The 18747-nt window shown below is 38.5% G+C and overlaps 1 protein-coding gene across 9 annotated transcripts in view; it reads left to right on the top strand.

Moving 5' to 3' along the window:
• VPS13D (vacuolar protein sorting 13 homolog D) overlaps positions 1 to 18747 on the top strand; it is a 183236-nt gene that overhangs the window by 67589 nt on the left and 96900 nt on the right. For all 9 annotated transcript variants that reach the window (XM_090024785.1, XM_090024788.1, XM_090024786.1 and 6 more), the window contains 9 exons: positions 1605 to 1757; positions 2493 to 2628; positions 3708 to 3755; positions 7640 to 7790; positions 9383 to 9593; positions 11064 to 11311; positions 13556 to 13747; positions 14410 to 14536; positions 15439 to 15581. In XM_090024785.1, the coding sequence (XP_089880911.1) occupies positions 1605 to 1757; positions 2493 to 2628; positions 3708 to 3755; positions 7640 to 7790; positions 9383 to 9593; positions 11064 to 11311; positions 13556 to 13747; positions 14410 to 14536; positions 15439 to 15581 (1409 nt within the window). The remainder of the gene's footprint in view (positions 1 to 1604; positions 1758 to 2492; positions 2629 to 3707; positions 3756 to 7639; positions 7791 to 9382; positions 9594 to 11063; positions 11312 to 13555; positions 13748 to 14409; positions 14537 to 15438; positions 15582 to 18747) is intronic.

Here is an 18747-nt window from a genome sequence, read left to right as displayed (position 1 = left end):
TTAGGGACTAAGGAAGATGGATACTTTTTCTATTATTATAGCTCAACTTTCCTGGCAGATGTTGTCCTCCCTCCCCCCTCTCCCCCCCAACCCCATGCTCCTTGCCCCTTCCGTCCACCCCCACTTTAAAAAAAAGGGGTCTTAATAATAATATTCTGTTTCTAAAGTTTCCAGTACAGTTAGTCTTAAAAATCACCTGTTCATTAGAGCATCCCTTCTGCTTTTGAACCTCCTCAGCATTGTTGTGCAAAGAGCTTCATCCAGGCCTTTCCTCTCTGTCTAACAACATGGAGAACTAGCTAACAACTTCTAAAAGGTCATACCAAGCTAAGTGGAAATATTTTCATTGTAGTCCATTCCGAGATGCATTTCACCCCATGATTCTTCTATTCCATCTCTCTTGAATATTTTTTAAAATGTATAGGGCTCCTGGTTAGTATTTATCTTGCTACTATAACTGCCTTTCACCCAACAGTATCTAGACGTTTAAAGGGGCTAATGAATGCATTTCTGCAACATTCATTCAGGATCTGTGTAATACGTGGGTTTCTAGTTTGATGTTTATATCTTTGCTGGGCCCTCTGGAAGTTTTTACTAGTTATACAAAAGGACTTGCCATTGACTTGAATTCATAATTTTTTTTATAAAGTTAGTTACATTGTTGCCACATCCAGAACTTTTCTTGGAAGTAATTCTGGATTCCCATATAAAACAATTTATATGCCTAATAGTAACTTTTCTTAAACCTTCATGTCTCTTTGACAGAGAATGAATTCCACACGTTAGATGTTCTTAGGGCAAATTTGTTTGTAAATCACCCAGACTTTGTGGCTTTTAGTGATAAGTCTACAAAGCAGGCTGTTTCCTTGTGTAAGTTCTCTCAATAGGTTACAGGCTCCCATTAAATATTTCCTACTCATAAGATAAACAACTTTTTCCTTTTGGAGTTAGAATATATGCTGTTAGGGCCCCTATGCCATTGATAGTTTGCTTTAGTGAAGTCTCTGTTTCTGAGTGACTTGGGGTGGATACTCGGGAGTTCAGCCTGCATGTTTGCCAGTTGCTACTCTGTTGTGACATCTTCTAGTTAGTTGATTTGGCTATTCTATAGTCCTTATTTAAATAGGATTCCTGTTGCCCACCTCTGTTTAGGTAACTACAGTGGGATCTGTAAGGACAGAATCATATTACATTTGCATGTGATAGCAGGGACTAGACCTGATAACCCGGCAGTGCTGCACAGGCCTTTGTTTCTAAAGAGAGTTTATTTATCTGAGAATAACTAGTATTCTTGATATTCACTTGTCCATGCTAATCCCCACCAGTGAAGTTCTTATTATACAGATCTCTTACCTGGATATTCTCTATTAGTGAAAGAAATGAGAGGTAGTTGCTCAAAAGGCAGAGAAGTCCCATTGATTGTAGCTAATGCAAAGGTATATAGAGCATATTCTGGAGATTGGTGGTATCCAGAGCCTGGGCTCATGGCTTAGGTATACATATAGTGGGATTCTAGTAGACAAACGCCTGCCAAAGACCTGCGGTTTCTGTAAGTAACCTCTCTTTTGCAGAAGCATATAATCCAGGTATCGTTCTTCTTACAGCGCGGCGTTATCTCACAGTGGCAGTCCTGGCGTTGTTTCCGAGGAAAATGGGACTTTGCTTGATGATGCACATAATGTCAGTGAGTGGCGAGAAGTTCTCACTGGGGAAGAAATTCCATTTGAATTTGAAGCCAGGGGAAAATTGAGACACAGGTGAAGGAACAAATACTCAGTTTTCTTTGAAATTATCACTTGCAGATGGTCAGAGGGACGTACATTTGGGACACTACTCAATACTTTTTCTAGCATTTGTGATTTTTGTACCTTTCCACAATCTTTTAATTTTTTTATTTTAATTTTTGGGGGTACTACAGGTCTTTGAAAAAAAAGTCTATGGGTACATTTTCTCAATAGTCAAGTAGGCAACTTGCATTCATGTCAGTGGGAATTGTATGTATGTATGTATGTATCAGAGGTCGGGATTTGGCCATCAGAAACTTGCAAAAGACCTCATTTTCATTTTCTACAAAATGTATCTTCTGTATTTCTAGACAAAGACGATTTCAAGTGTCCTGTCAGTTTGCTTTTATAAGCCTCAGCACATGTCTGTGAAGACTTTCTTGTTAGTTAGGTGACTTTAAATACCAGCAGAGGATGCTGATGAATATCTAACAAGTTTATCATTTTGTTCGTGTTCATGGCAAAGAAATGGGATATCATTTTAGTATTTGTATTGGGCAGCATTGGATAACATTCTCCTAAACCAAAGGCACATACAGTTTTCCGTTTGTTTTAAACAACACCTTTTACATTTAAATCGTCAAGATTTGACTGTTTTTTCCGTAGCGCAACAGATATTTAGAAATGAGGCAAGTTTGAATTTGTTATTTTGTCTTTCCTTGTAACGTGACACTTTTAAATACAATCTGATTTGCTCTGAACTGACAGGCACACACACGATCTAAGAATTCATCAGCTGCAGGTGCGAGTAAGTGGCTGGGAACAAGTCAATCCTGTGTCGGTAGACAAAGTTGGAATCTTTTTCCGTTATGCAGCACCTGACAAGAACACGTCATCCTCTACTGTAAGTTCTGACTCTTAAGTACATTTTCGGTGACATTTCTTCATGAAGTTTTATTGTGGCTGCAAACTTCTTTGCAACTGACTCTTAAAGCAAAGTTTACCGAGGGGACCCTTCTTTCCTGTCAGCTCGAATTGAGGGGGTTCAGCGATCTTTGGTTAGTTACTGACAGCTTTACATATTGCAAAGCCAACATAAATAGAGCTGTCAGCAATGTTAAAGTCTGTGCTCAAAAGAGAATACTGGTTTGGAATGCCAGCATTAATACATTAATATTTGTTTCATAAATCCATTGGATAAAACTGAATCCCACCAACATTTCTTTTCAGCTATGTCCTGTTCCTCTGCTGTAGGCTTATAGGGATTATTTTCACATGGTTCATTTATTGAAAATAAAATGCATCGACACTTGTATATATCTAGGGTTATACTTGGATTCAGTTGCTTTCACAACATTCTGTAGATTATGAATGAAAAAATTGTATTAACCCATAGACTTGTGTTTGTGATTGGGAGCTAATGCTGGAGCAATCTTATCTGTATCAGGAGTGGGTAACTTGTATGCCCAGTATAAGACGTTGAGAGCAACCAGGGATATTGGAATTTGAAGGTTGTTGACAGCAAGATTGGGCTTGAATTTTCAACTTTTATTTGAGAAGTTAGTTCAGTATTCACCAGTAGCTTTAGGTTTTTGTTAAATGTTTTAATAAATTCTGACAGTTGTTGGTTATAGCATCCATAGCCTCACTTCAGTCTTCCTGCCCTAGGTATATCAGTTATGGCCCATTTCAGGAAAATGAGCTGGTAAAAAACAAAAACAAAAAACAAAACCCCACATATCCCTCCTACACTCACAGCCTTCCAACATCTGTTCTCCTTTCATCTTACTAAAACAAGATCTGTACTATGAAGTGTAGGAAGCACTCATTTATTATCTTTTTGACCTCATATTTTTCTGCTGCTTCTCCAAAGCAGTGGAGAAGTGGTAAAACGGCTGACTTCAGCTTAGCTTTACTTCTCTTAAAACAGTATCATGATTTAAAAAAGAGAAGTGTGCAATGATAACTTTTTTTCTTTTCTAGGTTGGGAGCCCAATCAGTAGAACAAATATAATACATCCGCATGTCTATGTGAGTACATTTCCCTACTTGTTTTAGATGTGCCTGAATGAAAGTAGCATAATTTCAAGTAACAATTCTCTCTTAATTGATTGAGTGTGCAGACAGAAAGCACCATGGGTTAGACTGACCCTCCTAACCAACAGACAAGCTGTTGAGTTGGGAGGGTGAGGGATCAAGCTCCAATTTGGAGCCAATCCAGCTAAGGAGCTGCAGACATTCAGCTTTTCTCCCCTAGCCCTGTCTCCTCCCTCCAAGCTCTGGTGCTGTCTGCGTGATGGGGGAGGGGAGTGAGCTTGGGTTGGGGTTTGCCTGGCCTGTGCTAGAGATGGTGGATGATCCCTCCCCCACCCCAGCATGGGCTGGGCAAGCCCTCAGCCCTAGCTCCCTCCCTCTCTTCTTTCCCCTACCCATTGCATCAACCCAGCCCCCTGGGCAGACAGAAGTTAATGAAAGTGCTCCACTTTGGAGTGCCTTCATATGATGAGGGTTAATTTGTCACGTGCTCGGAGGGCTCTGCAGTCATGCTCTTCTCTTGGGGCATGGCTGTAGAGCGCTTTCAAGGGGCCGATTGCAGGAATATCGTTTCTGTCTGTGCCTTGAAAGACTTTGTGCAAATGATATCTACTCATTAGTGCTTACCTAATTATAGAAGTTGATATCTGTAGGTGACATCTGATTTAATTACTCAGTTTTCTGTGAATGCATGGTATAGGTACTTTCCAATTCAGACTCCCTTGAAATAAAATATTTTTTCCCTTGTTTGTTTCCAAAGTAAGGGATTACCCAAAGAATAACAAGTGATTCCTTCCTTGTAAGACTACACTTCATAAAACCAAGGATGCTAATTGTCCTTTGGATGCAATTTCCTAAGAATATACATTTAATAGGGAAATGCCGAATGCCTGATTTTCCACTTCTTTCATTGTTATTTACATATAAAACACTAGCATTTAACACCATTGGTCATTTTATGCATGTAAATAATGGGATAAGTTGCATGACGTTTGGAGAAAAAGACCTCAGTCTCTAGAACAACTGAGCACATGTTAAGTATGGCTCCCTGAAATTGTTAAATATAGGAGAGAATCTGTAGATTTGGACAGTACCTAAGAGAGGAAAAGAAAGCTCATAATGGGGAATTTTCTTGACCTAGATTTATGGGCATTGACAGGGTAACTGCAACAGTGGAAGGATTTGTGGGTTGTTATTTACATTTCTGTGTGATTATTGTATCTGTGAGAATTTTTTTGAGAGCTGACCACCATTAATCATGAAAAGGCTTTCGAGAGGTTTTGGGAACTGTTAAGCTGGTTTTTTCTTAGCTCTGTTTTTATGTACTCTGATGCTGTAATCTTCAGTACTACAAAGAAAATACATTTTTAACACCTTGGAGCTGCTTGGTGCATTTACTGTTATGCAAAGGAAGCATGAGGAGAGCTTACATGGTATGGCAAGTTCCCCTTTCTCCACCTCTGACCTCTTAATTGTAGTAATATTTATTATAGCACCCAGAGGTCTCAGCCTTGGATTGTAATTGCCACATCTAATGAATGACATATCATGGGCACAAATTGGTGACAGTCTAAATAACAATGGGTACTGGGCACATATACAGAAGTAGGGCTGGAAGGCACCTCCAGAGTTCATTTAGTCCAACCCCCTGTCTGAGACAGGATCGTCCCATATAAACTATAATCTTAACTTTATGTAAGACTACCATCAACCCTGACACAAAATAGATCTAGCACACCAACCTGTCAGAGGTAAAGCAAGTAGCTATGGCAGGCAATGTCCTGCTTCTATTAAATGATGTCAATATACGCTCGAGAAATCTGGGGTAGAGAACCCATACCCCCTGCTACAGAGAGAGGCAAAACTCCCCATAGTCCATACCGGTCTGACCGTGGGGTAAAATTCTTTCCTAGCCCCAAATAATCTGACCCTGCGTGTAGGGGCAAGATCCTCCAGCCAGGAGCCTCCAGCATTGGCACACCACAAAGTCCCCAGCTTTGGCTGTAGCCAAAATCCAATGCCTCTGGGAACATGGGAAAACTGAAGCATAAGCAAAATCTCCTTAACTTTTTTTTTTAAATTTCTGGTGACAACATATGCAGTATTGGGGAACAAAAGAGTAAGACTTTCTCTGATGCATAAACCTTGGATTTAATCATCCAAGGTTTCATGTGTATGTTTTGTTATATTCCAATCATACATGCTATCTGCAACACAAGAACATTTGTGGTTTATTCCCTCCCTTACCAAAGGCCAAATTTTCCAAAAATCAGTCTGCTTAAAGGCTGGATGACAAGCTGTACTTTTGATGCATGAAGCAGTAAAAGGATCACAGAATTGCTGAGTCCAGGTATAAAAGGTTTTGACGGTTTTCCCCTCCCAAAATTTTTCATCAAATCAGTTGAAAAAGAAAAAGCCAAGAGCGATGCTAAGAGATCTTGGCATGTCTCATTCATTTCTGTTCTTGTTATCAGCAGAGCTGGGAGCATAGGATTAAATGCAGACCTGTGCATATGTTGTGTTTGAACTGGTTACAGAGTTCAGAGATTAAAAGGACAAAGTTCCAAACTAAACTAAACTAAAATATAATATTTATAGCATGCTAGTAAAATTATAATTGTTATAAACTTTTCTAGAATCTTCACAATTCTTCTTTAATGACATAATATTTTGAAGAAGAGGCAGATTAGTACTTGCATGACTAAAGTGAATCTTGAGACTTGCTTTCATTGGATAGTAAATTTGTCTGTGGTCTCAGGATTACTTTATTAAAATATTTCCTATGTACTTTGTACTGAGAGCTCAGGGTATGTTTTAAAAAAATATATTCCTGTGGCTTTTTTTCCCATGTGTTCTTATACTTGCTGAATATGTTGCTGGCAAGATTAAGCAAAACTATCTACATTTCTTATTCTTATTTATTTTTTTTAACTTTGTTTTATTAAAAAATATTGGCAGTTCAAAATCCTGGACCCACTATCCATTCTTCCACAAAAATAAGAACGTTGTCAGCATGTTCTGGGCAGAGCCTTCTAAAATAATAGTTACTGAAGCCGGTTTTCTTTGGGTGCATATACAGTGTGAATTTTTGTTCAGGTAGTACACGGGGGGAGGGGCAAATTGTTTTAAAAATTCTCTAAAATTTTGTTATAGTGCAGTGTGTGTGTACATGGGTTCTCTGTTTTGTTCTTCTTAAAGCAGGGCATCAGTCTGAATAGATGTAATTTAGGAATTTTCTTTGCTCTGTATATAGAAAGGCAGTGGCTGTGTAAAGGAATACATGGTATTAATGCAAATAAAAATGAACTGACATTTGAATTACTATAAATTTTTTGGTTTGCGTCCCCTCCCCCTAGAAACAAGGAATGCTGATAAAAATGTTTAACATAAATAATGCGCTCAATATTTGAGCTCGGGGTGCCCACCATGCAGATTGTAGCTACATTTGTTTGCTGTAATGTATAGAGAATTGCTCAGGAGGAGTAAGGTATGTAGCAGAACAGTCTACTGTCATTTAGTTGGGCTCCTTGGGATTTTATTTCAGTGCTCTGTTTCTTTAGATTGACACATCTGAACAAAGATTTTATGTTTATAAAAGACCTTCAGAAGTAGAAATAAATAGTATAGGTATCCAGGTTGTAGCCATATTGGTCTGGAGGAAAAGGCAATCAGGACTCATAGTAGAGATGATATATTTTATTAGACCAGCAAGATTTTGCAAAAAAAAAATCTTTAATAAATGTTATAGACATATATATAAATTAGGATGACAGGCTTTCTCCAGGTAGTCCAGGTGGTTGGCACTGAAGAGTTTGGACATTCCTACTCGAGATGCTGTTGGTTGTACCTTTTGATACTTAAAGTTTCCATTGGCTTTGCAGTTTTCCTCGTTGCCTCCAGTTCGGGTAGTATTCGAAGTTACCATGGAAGGTAGTGCCCGGAAGGTGATCACTGTGCGCTCTGCCCTGATTGTGAAGAACAGACTGGAAACACCAGTGGAGTTGAGGCTAGATAGCCCTTCAGCTCCTGACAGTAAGTTTTTGGGGATGCTAATGCAAAAATCTAGAACTCTTGGTTCAGAGATGGTACCTTTTAATAGACCAACTAAGAAATCACAAAAAAATTATATCACACTGCTAAACCATCTAGTGGTGAGAAAAGCCTTGCTACCAGACCTGGTAGTGATAGTTCTGGCTTTTGTTCTTTAACCTTTTTTTGCCCTTTAACCTTTTTTTTGCCCTGTTAGTTTAGTAACAGTGAATATATCCGCTCAAATGCTCAGAATAGGAAGGTGTCACTTAAAGATTTCCTTCAGATCTATTTAGAGATTTTTATGAGGATGTAGTGTTTTGCTATAACATTTTACATAGTATCAGGAATTTTGTGTTAGTCTTTTGTGATGTTACTTGCTTCTGTCTGAAGCACATTTTAAAGCAGGGGTGGGCAAAATGTGGCCCGCGGGCTGGATGTAGCCCACTAGGCCATTCTGTCTGGCTCGTGGGGCCCCTAAAAAATTTAGAAAATTAGTATTTATCTGCCCCTGCTTGCCTGTCATGTGGCTCTCAATGGCTTACCAAAACTCAGTAAGCGACCCTCTGCCCAAAATAATTGCCCACCCCTGTTTTAAAGCGTTTGAAGGAAAGCTTCAAGTCATGCTTTGTTTCCTTGCCTCCCTTACTGAAAGAAAAGATTTTTCTGTTACCTTCCTTTGCCTTATGTCAACATCCACAATTTAGTCTTTACTCAGCTTCTGTTTTAAGATTTTATTATTTCAGTGAAATAATATATTTATGACAGTTTGGGGAGGAGCTGTTTCTTTTTTTTTTCTGTGCTACCAGTTATATAATCATTAAGTTTTTTTAAGACAGCAAATAAAAGGCTAATATGGATGAAGGTTTCAATTCTCTATTTTAGAGAATGGTCAGTTTATATCCCGCGGCACTGAGGACAGTTGTCTGCTACTGACTAATTTTTGGAACCACATCGTAAAAAAACTTGAGTTGGATTTTCATTGAGAGGGAGAAATACATTTCACAGATTTCAACAGTTTCTAAGCTATTAATAACAAAGTAACCTTAGGTTTTGGGGTAAGTGGGAAAGAAGGGAAGTTGAGGGATCCTTGGGACTTTCAATTTGCTACTCAGCTTAGTCTGCAAGTGAGCCATACCTTCTTATGTATCAACTTGTAGAACAAGACATAGATTGAACAAAACAAGAATGTAACCTCAACAGTCCAGATTTGCCCAGGAGGTTTCAGCCTTTCTTGCAGATGCAGTCCAGGAGTTTAGATTAACATTGATTGGTTTAGTTGCAAATAGAAGTAACTTCTTTCCACACCCACTTAAATATGACTTTTAATCAAAGCAGCCTGAGAAATAAGTTCAAAACCCCATTTGGGGCGGGGCGTGGGGAATTGCCCACTAAAGTGGTAAGCAGGACTTTCTTGATTGGGAGCGCTGGACATAACAGTTAGAGTTTGGCCTGAGAGAGGCATATATAACAGAAAATGTGTTACTTTCTTCCCATGCCTTGCAGACCATTTATCATGACATTTGTTCATTCTCCCTTTTGAGCAGAAGAATCTGTCCTAATGCATGTTTGCTTTCTTTCTCATTTGTTTGCAGAACCTGTAGTGCTTCCCTCAGTAATGCCAGGGGATTCCTTAGCTATTCCTCTACACCTTACTTCTTGGAGATTGCAGGCCAGGCCAAAAGGGATGGGGGTCTTTTTCTGTAAGACTCCCATTCACTGGACTAATGTTCAGAAGGCAGCAGAGGTATGCAGCAGCAAGCGGGAGTGCCATTCGATGGAGAGTGAAAACAGCCGGTTCTTCAGGTACTTAAAGCTTAAAAACCCCCAAATCATTTTCTGCAGTTTTAATGACAAGTTCTAATAGTGTGGACAAGAACTAGAATGGAACAGGAATAAGGGAATTCAAAGAGAAAATGTTTTGGTGTTTGACTCTCCTTTACTTTTACGAGACAGATGAGATTTAGTATGAAGTTGTATCCATCTGGGTAGATAGAATAATGAAATGGGACCTGCCAGGATAAGTAAAAGGAAGAGTATTCAAGTCCGAATGACTGTGGTTCAGCGTCTAAGATGGAGCAACCACAAGGCATTTTGCAAGCTTATTTCTAACAAACCATTACAGAAATAGGAAGCAGGTATCAATATTATCTTGGCTGTGCCTGTTTCTTCTCCTTTAACTACAGGCGCCCATGGATTCTTCTAGGAACCACAAAATGAAAAATCATATGAGGCACTCTTAAATTTTTGACTTAACCAATACAGTTTTTGTATTTCTCTTGACATCTCTAATAGTAGAGGTCTAAATGACAAAATACTCTGAATAAATTCTGAGAAATAAGGGATTTACCTATTCTGTCATTCTGCCACAATAGGTAGTTCCACAGAGCATATGCACAGAATTTGAGCATTGTCCAAAGCATTCAGTGCTGTGGTGTTAAAATGCAAAATGGTATCGTGTAATGGGTACTTCATTGAAACTCATAATTTTCTTGTCTAGTAGACACAGTTGCCTTCAACTAATTAAACATTAAATTTGTCATTCCTAAAATACTTGAAGGAATTGTTCTTTTCACAGTGAATAAGTTACCCTTTTTATAAATTCATTAATTTATAGTTTAAATATATATATATTTTTAAATGCAGTTTTAAGGCACTATTGCGACATGCATAAGTATCTATGTGACACTGGTACTTCTCCAAAAAACATTATCCAAAGTTTAAATATTCTTTAAACTATATAAATTAAACTCAAGAGGCAGTGTTGTATAGGGGTTATATTACATTAGGGAAGGACATGAAAGCTATTGAATTATGGAATGCAGCTTTAACTTTGTTGACAAATATGATCTAGTATTAACTGAGATAGGATAGTATACTAAAAAAATTGCTATATATTTTTACAAAGGTTTTATTAGTTTGCAGCCGCCTTTTTATATACAACATTTTGCTATTAATTCTGTGTTCACAAGTGGAATGGAACTTTTTGAAGAGAAACGGATTTTTATATTATGAATCTTCTACTATAGTGGGATGGTTCACAGAGTTGAAACGCTTTGGGAGTTTTAGAAAAGAGGCGATCTCAGCTGAAATGTTGTACGATCAAGTTCTAAAATGTTGTTTCTAGAGATGAATTCTAAATGCTGCCAGGGTTATGAATCCTCTGTAAAGTACACCCTGGTGTGAGTTCAATGTACTACTTGAAGATAAAGTACAACTATTCCATTCACTTCACTGATTTTTTTTTTTAACACATCTGTCTTTTTCTTTCTGTAGGTTTTGTGTGGCTATAAAGAAAGAGAATTATCCAGATTACATGCCCTCAAACATATTTTCTGACAGTGCTAAACAGATTTTCAGGCAGCCTGGGCATATCATTTATCTCCTGCCAACAGTGGTAATCTGTAACTTGCTACCTTGTGAACTTGAATTTTACGTTAAAGGGATGCCAATTAACGGGACGTTAAAACCTGGCAAAGAGGCAGCATTGCACACAGCTGATACTTCTCAGAACATTGAGCTTGGTAAGGCGTTACAGAGGTTCTTATTATTTGCTGCCACTTTAGAAACCATCTTAGAAAGACTGCATGTTTTGCTATAGAAGCAGCCACGGTACCAAAATTAAAATAAGCTTCTTATGAAATTGGTACCAAAATTACACGATGCCAAAAAATACATGGGACCAGAGGGCATGTGTAAAGCTCCTGAAAATTTTAAAATGGCTTTTTTTGGTGTGGTGCATTTGTCTTCACACAACACAGCGTTTGTGTTTGCACAGCAAAGTGCTTTTGAGCAAGTTAAGCCTTGTGTGTCATTCCTTGCAGATGCAGTACATGGTACCAAAATTAAAATAAGCTTCCTATGAAATCTAATTAGTTATGAAATTGGTTAATCAAGCATGTGGAAGTTAATTAAAAAAGAGTTGTAATGTACTGAAAAACTTAAAATATTTAATTGCTTCTTTTTTCTTCTGCTTGCATTAAAAAAAAGAAGACGGTTGATGAACTATTGACAGTCATGTATTTAGAGTTTGGTGTAGTGTAGCTTCAGTTCTGAGATTCCTGATAGCATCTCATTTGTCATGAACGCTCTTTATTTTCTGCCAAACCCCAAACTGAGAACTGTTTGCCTCTGCAGTCATAGCTATCTGGATGTTTAACAAAGGCTCTAGAGGGGATGCAGGGAACTATAGGCCAGTGAGCCTAACTTCTGTTTCTGGAAAACTGGTAGAAGCCATAGAAATGTGCTGAGTAGAAAAAAGAATTGTTCAGCACATGGATGAACATGACTTGCTGGGGAGAAGTCAATGTGGCTTTGTCGTAGGCAAATCATGCTTCACCAATCTAGTAGAATTATTTGAGGGTGTCAGTAAGCAGGTGGATCTGGGTGCTCCAGTTGACATAGCATGTTGGATTTCCAAAAAGCCTTCTCCCTTCAGAAGCTCTTAATTAAGTTGGGTAGCCCCAGGATTGCAGGGAGCATCTGCTCATGGATTAGAAATTATCTCAAAGGTGAAAGCAAAGAGTTAGGTATAAATTGCCAGTTTTCAGGATGGAAAGAAGTAAATTGCTGGGTCCCCCTGGGATCTGTGTTGGGACAAGTGATGTGTAACAGATTCATAAATGATCTGGAAAAGGGGGTGAGTAGCGAGGTGGCCAGATCTTCAGATGGCACAATATTATTTAAAATGGTAAAGACCAAGCCGGACTGTGAGGAACTACAGAAGGATCTGGCACCATTGAACAAATGGGCAACTGAATGGCAGATGACAGTCAGTGTAGTGATGCACCTGGGCAAAAATACACCAAACTATACCTACACTACAATGGGCTCCACATTCCTGCGTGGTAACAGCTAATGCAATCTGAGAGTCACTGTGGACAGTTCACTAAAAACATCAGCTCAGTGCTCAGCAGCTGTCAAAAAGGTGAAGTAAGGGTTAGGGATTATTATGAAGGGAATTTTCAACAAAAGAGAAAGTATCATTATGCCCCTTTATAAAAACATGGTACGTCCACACCTTGAATACTGTGCCCAGTTCTGGTCCCTACACCTCAAAAAGGATGCAGAAGGACTAGGGAAGGGCAATAAGGTTGATTAGCGGTATGGAGGGACCCAGTCAGTTTAGAAAAAAAGATGCTCGAGTGGGGATATGATATGGGTTTACAAAATACTAAATGACAAAGAGAAGGAAATAGAGATTTATTATTTACTGCCTCTCCCAATGCAACAACTGGGCATCACAGAATGAAACTAGTAGGTAATAAGTTTAAAACTAACAAAGGAAAGTTTTTTCATACAGCGTGTAATTAAAGTGTGAAACTCATTGCCACCAGATGCTGTGGAAGCTGACAGTTTAGCCAGATTCAAAAAGGGATTGAAGTAATTCCTGGAGAAAAGATGCATCCATAGCTTTTGAGCATAGGAATCAAGGATATACAGCCTTTGAATTAGAACTTCCTATACCTTAAATCCTGGAGGCTGCCAGTAAGAAAGAAACAGTGGGAAAAACCAGTTTTCATATCCCTTTCAGCATTTACTCTGATCCTGGGTGAACAGGATACTGGGCAAGATGGACCTGTTGTTTGACTCATATGTTCTTCTGTATGTTAAAAGCTTTTGCCCTCTTGGGGGGGGGCCTGCTATGTCAGTCCATGGTTACTTGTTACCTGGGGGAGCTTGGTTGGGTTTGATAGCTGGCTGATTTAGTGTACTAACAATTTTCTCAGAATAGTCGGGAACAAATGCTTTATTTGCGTTCTTTTTAGGAGTCTCGCTTGAAAATTTTCCAGTCTGTAAGGAGTTACTGATACCTCCTGGGACACAAAACTATATGGTGCGAATGCGGTTGTATGATGTCAACAAGCGGCTGCTAAACCTAACCATAAGGATTGTATGTCGAGCCGAAGGTTCTTTAAAAATATTCATTTCAGCACCATATTGGTTAATTAACAAAACAGGTCAGTTGAACTTGCACTCGGTATAACTTTGAAAGGTTAATTACCTGCTTAAATAGAACCGCTTTCCTCCAAATGGCCAAATGCAGCTTTTTGGAAATTGATTAAGGAGTTAACTTGTAGAGAAAATACTGCATCAAATACCGATCTGACATTTGCATTGTAAAAAGTCTCAACTAAAAAAAAACCTGACAAATAAGTAACTGAATTTGTTTAAAAAGTTCTAGCTCTATTCCTAAACAAACTGAAATGGCTAAAAGCCTTTTTTTTTTTTTTTGGTGCTGTATAAAGTGAAAAACAAAATTCTGACTATTTAGTTTGTTTAAACTTTGATATGCTGTCATAAAGAAAGGCGTCTAAACAATGACTGTGTTCTGATGCCATCTTGGCTAACGCACACAGAGACCTGTTGAAGTCTCTTCAGCTTGAACAAAAAAGCCAGATTTGATAGCTTGCAGCTGTAGCAGTTCCAGCCTCTGCTGCATCTCAGGCACAGAGTGTGGGACAGCAAAAAACTGAACAGTGGTTCCAGCATTGCATTTAACAACTGATGAAGTGGGAACAATAGCAGCAAGTTTTAAAAGTTTATGTAATCCCTAGACTTGAATAAAGTTTATATTGTTTAGACTGTACACTGAAATATCATTTATTCTGTTTGCTTAAAGGGTTACCACTGATCTTCAGACAGGATAATGCAAAGACAGATGCAGCAGGTCAGTTCGAGGAACATGAGCTTGCTAGAAGCCTAAGCCCGCTTCTCTTCTGTTATGCTGATAAAGAACAGCCAAACCTGTAAGTAATATTGATGAGAAGGAGAGAAGCTTACAAAGAGTGAAAATTAGTGAAAGGATCAGGTGCTGATATTTAAGTATGAATATACTGTAGGAAAAATCCTTCATTGGCAGGATGACCTGGTAAAAACGTTTTAGTTTGAGATATTGAAATGAGCTTGCTTGCTAGACATTTAGACATTTGATACCGAAAACTATTTGGTTAGCTAGTTTTATTGTATATGTAGATGTTTGGTTTTATTTTACGCACGCTGAACTCATGCTTCCTTTTAATAACTTGCTAAAGAAAAAAAGTCCAGAGCCTCTTTTCCTTGAGGAAATTTACCAGACTGCACACACAGAATAAAGGTACTTGAAATAGCATAAATAATCTGACTAACCTGAGAAGACAAGAAGCAGGAAATACATTGGTCACACAGCAAGCCATCTACCCTTTTTGTGTTTAATAACTAATTTGGTCTACCAGTCAAAATGGGGGGATTTTAAGAGCTCTGTATCTGAGTGTGTTGAAATTATTTAATTTTTACAAGGCAAATTGAAATGTCTCTAATTTGTTGCAGATGCAACTTAGTTCTGTTGCTGCTGGTTTGGTTTGTCCTCCTTCTCTCTGTTTTAAGCTATTATTCTGCATATATCATCACTTAGAAATATGGATAACGTGGCCTGCAGCAGAACAGCTTTGGTTTTGATGCCCAGGGCAGTGGCAGGATTTGCGGAGCCAGCACATTGAATATCTTATCGTGGGTTGTCAAACAGTTGGTTCAGCAACTGAAGTAGTAGAAAATGGTTCCAGTCAATCTGAATTAGAAATATTTTGTTGTTTCCCATTGAAACAACAGGAAAAAGTTATTTCTGGTTTGCTGTAAGATGAGTAAATCATTTTTATTCTTTTCTGACCTGTAGTTGCACAATGCGGATTGGAAAAGGAATCCACCCAGAAGGTATGCCCGGCTGGTGTCAGGGATTCTCACTAGATGGAGGGAGTGGCGTTCGAGCCCTTAAAGTCATCCAACATGGGAATCGACCAGGCCTTATTTATAACATTGGTATGTAACTATGGAGCAGCTCAGGAAATACTGTAGGAATTTTAAAGGCACTCAAGATTAAACAGTGAATTAATAACCTTCGCCACTTAAAGAAAAATGCTTCCTGGCCTTCACTCCCAAAAGACAAACACAAGTGCCCACTCACTATTTCAGTTACTGTAGAGAAAGTACGGACTTCTGGGGTGTTTATGAAATGGAAACTGGTTGCTTGTAAATGGTATGCAGGCTTCCCAGCACAACTTCATTTATTATCGACGTTCATTAAAAATGCTTTTTCACATGTCAGTTATGGCTTGAAGATGTTTCTACTGAGTTATGTAGTACTGCTGTAATGGGAACAGAGATAGGATACCAGATTTTTTTCTCTGGTTGCCAAAATGGGATTTAAAACTAGGTCTCTAAAAAAGGTAGGTTAATGTGGTGATCTGAAAGGGAGCCCATGAGCTGAGAAACTCCCATATCCTCATCCTTACTCTGACAAGGAGACCTCCTTTTTGCACTCACGCTTTCATGACAGTCGTGTTTGAGTGATCCGGAATCTAACCAAGGGGATGGTTAGACGGATTATGCTGAAATGAATGATTCTGGAAAACCTCCCTTTTTTATATATTTTGGTGCATGTTATACATTATATATTGTAACTATAAATATATTTATTATATACCAAATATGTACCAAAATTGGATGGATGGATATAAAATGAAATTTGGTATACATTATTTTTCAAAAAATATATGTTGCAGATGTAGTCATTCAAAAACCATTCTTTTAAAATAGTCTATAATAAAAGAGTTGCTCAGAGATTGGCAATCTATGGTCTATAGAGCAATTTGATCTGATCCCTGGTTGCCCTTTGCCCATGCCACTGTCAGGAAAAGCAGCACTGGCAGCTGAGTCCTAGTGCCTACCTGCCGCTGTGCCCTTCTCTGAGCGAACTGGATCACTCCAGTCTGAAAAGGTTGCCAACTGCTGAACATGCCTGTCCACCTGTCTTTTCCCACAAACAATTCAGGATATTTTCCTTGTAGCCAAGAAGAATTTGCGTTGGCTGGTTGCCAGCCTGTGGCACCTTCTTCGTTACTTCAATGTTAGTGAAAAAATGTGTTTTATAATTTTCTCTTCCCCTGTAAATGTCACAGCTGAGCAGTCTCTTTCTGGGAATCTCAAAATTTCAGCATTTTTAAAAATTAATTTCTGCTAATAGATGTTGCAATAGACTGCTCCAAATCCTAGCAAGGAATACACAGCTTCTCACCTTTTGCAAAGGATCTAGAAATAGATTAACCTTTTTAGGTCTGGTCCTCAACCCTTAGGCATACGAGATGGAAATCTCCACTAACACTTCTAAGTTGTTTTGTATTTTGTTTTTATTTTATTTTATTTACCTTTTGTTTTTCTTGGCTTTAGTATGAATGCACTGTGGTACTCTTGGAAGGTAATCCGAGCCAGTACGCACATTTTGCTGACACTGAGCATGTATCAGAAAGTAATCCATCCTGATCTGATCTTGAATTTGGGGTGGGTCAGATTTCCTTTTCATTAAAAGAAGTTTGCCCCACTCCTTGAATAGAGGCTTTTTCACATTGGGGCTAGGTTTCAACTTCACATCTACATTTGTTGCAGCTTAATAAAGCGAGCCATCGTAGATTATATATTAGTAAGGTGGGGCTGTTCAGGAATATTTTAGCTAAGGGAAAACATAACAATCCGGAACATTTCCCAGAATAGTCTCTTGTTGGTAGTTAGGGAGAAAAACTGTGTTTGGTCATGACTGTGGGATTAGTTTTGCATTGCATATAATGTTAAGTCATTTAACCTTTTCACCAAGTGCATGGTCTAAATCTTGCTGCAAGCAGCTTTTGGCATGACACCTTTCCCATGCACAACAAAAAAAAGCTGTAAAAAAAATTATGGTTGTATAAACCAATGATATTCAGAGCATCTTCAACTTTGGCTAGACTCGACTCTTTATAAAGAAAATGTTATCAACCATTTTTCTTTTTCTTGATTCTTTGGATGTGTCTTCTGCAGTTGTGAAAAACTCAAGGCATGCACTGTTTCAGTTAGCACTAACCAATGCACTGTAGTTATTGTTTTTGAATTGGGGCATGTTTGCCACAGCTCACCTATGAGCGTATGTGCTAAGGTGTCTCTTTTTTTGGTTGTCCTTCACTCGTCATCTGGGTGTTGAGCCAGAGAGGACTAAGTGTCACTGGTATAAACTTAACACAATCAACTTTACATTTTTATTCTAACAAACAGAAGGGAAAAGTAAATAGCCAATATTTTGGCTTCGTCGGAAATGCTTGTTTTTTATCCTTGTGGACTGTTGGGAGATTTGTTGCTGTCCGATCTAAACTACACCACTTACAGAAAACTACATCACTGGGATCAATTCCACATCGGGCTTTTTAAATGTCTGTACTTGGCATTAGACTCGGCACGTCTCACACACATTTTGAGACATTTGTACCATAAACAAGAACGTTTTCTGATTCAATAAACATGAAAGATTGTCAGAGAGGCATGCTAATACACTCTGCCACAAATGCTTGGAGCTGAAATATTGAAGGAAGTGAAGGGAGCTGAAATTCCAGCAGGTTTTTTAGGAATGCAAAGAAAGGAAAAATATTAAGCGATAGTACTGTTGTTAGAAATACCTCTGGTAAAATAGTGTAAAATGTATGTATTCATTAGCTATTATTTCATATTTTATCATTGACCTTTGCTTTATGAACTCTATTTACAAGCAGCTTTTCTAGGTTTTCCTGTGTTTACAACTTTGCAGTACCTCTCCAGGCCCAGTCAAATATTCTTTGTGGAGCTTGCTGTGTCGTTCCTGTATGTTTGTGCATTTAACCTATAGTCCATGCACTGCCTGTGTGTACTCACTTGGTATTTTTTAGATGTGCTGGTGAGCAGGATAGAAGAGCATACATAACCTCTCACAGAGCCCCTGGACCAAATACACAGCTGCTTCTCCTTTTTTCAGGACTCTCCCATTTAATTTGTGGATGCACATTAGTTTCTAGGAGCCCTTCATAATTTGTTCTTTCTTGAAATGAGTTAGACATTCTTTTGGTAAAGAGGAAAACCAGCATAACATTTGAAAAGGTTCCCAAAGTATTTTTGTGCCACTGTAGTACTTACAAAACTGCAATGCCAC

Source organism: Crocodylus siamensis, chromosome 12 (assembly GCF_052110815.1).
Source record: "Crocodylus siamensis isolate JL-2025a chromosome 12, ASM5211081v1, whole genome shotgun sequence".
Taxonomy (NCBI): domain Eukaryota; kingdom Metazoa; phylum Chordata; order Crocodylia; family Crocodylidae; genus Crocodylus; species Crocodylus siamensis.
This window is presented reverse-complemented; position numbering and strand designations above follow the sequence as displayed.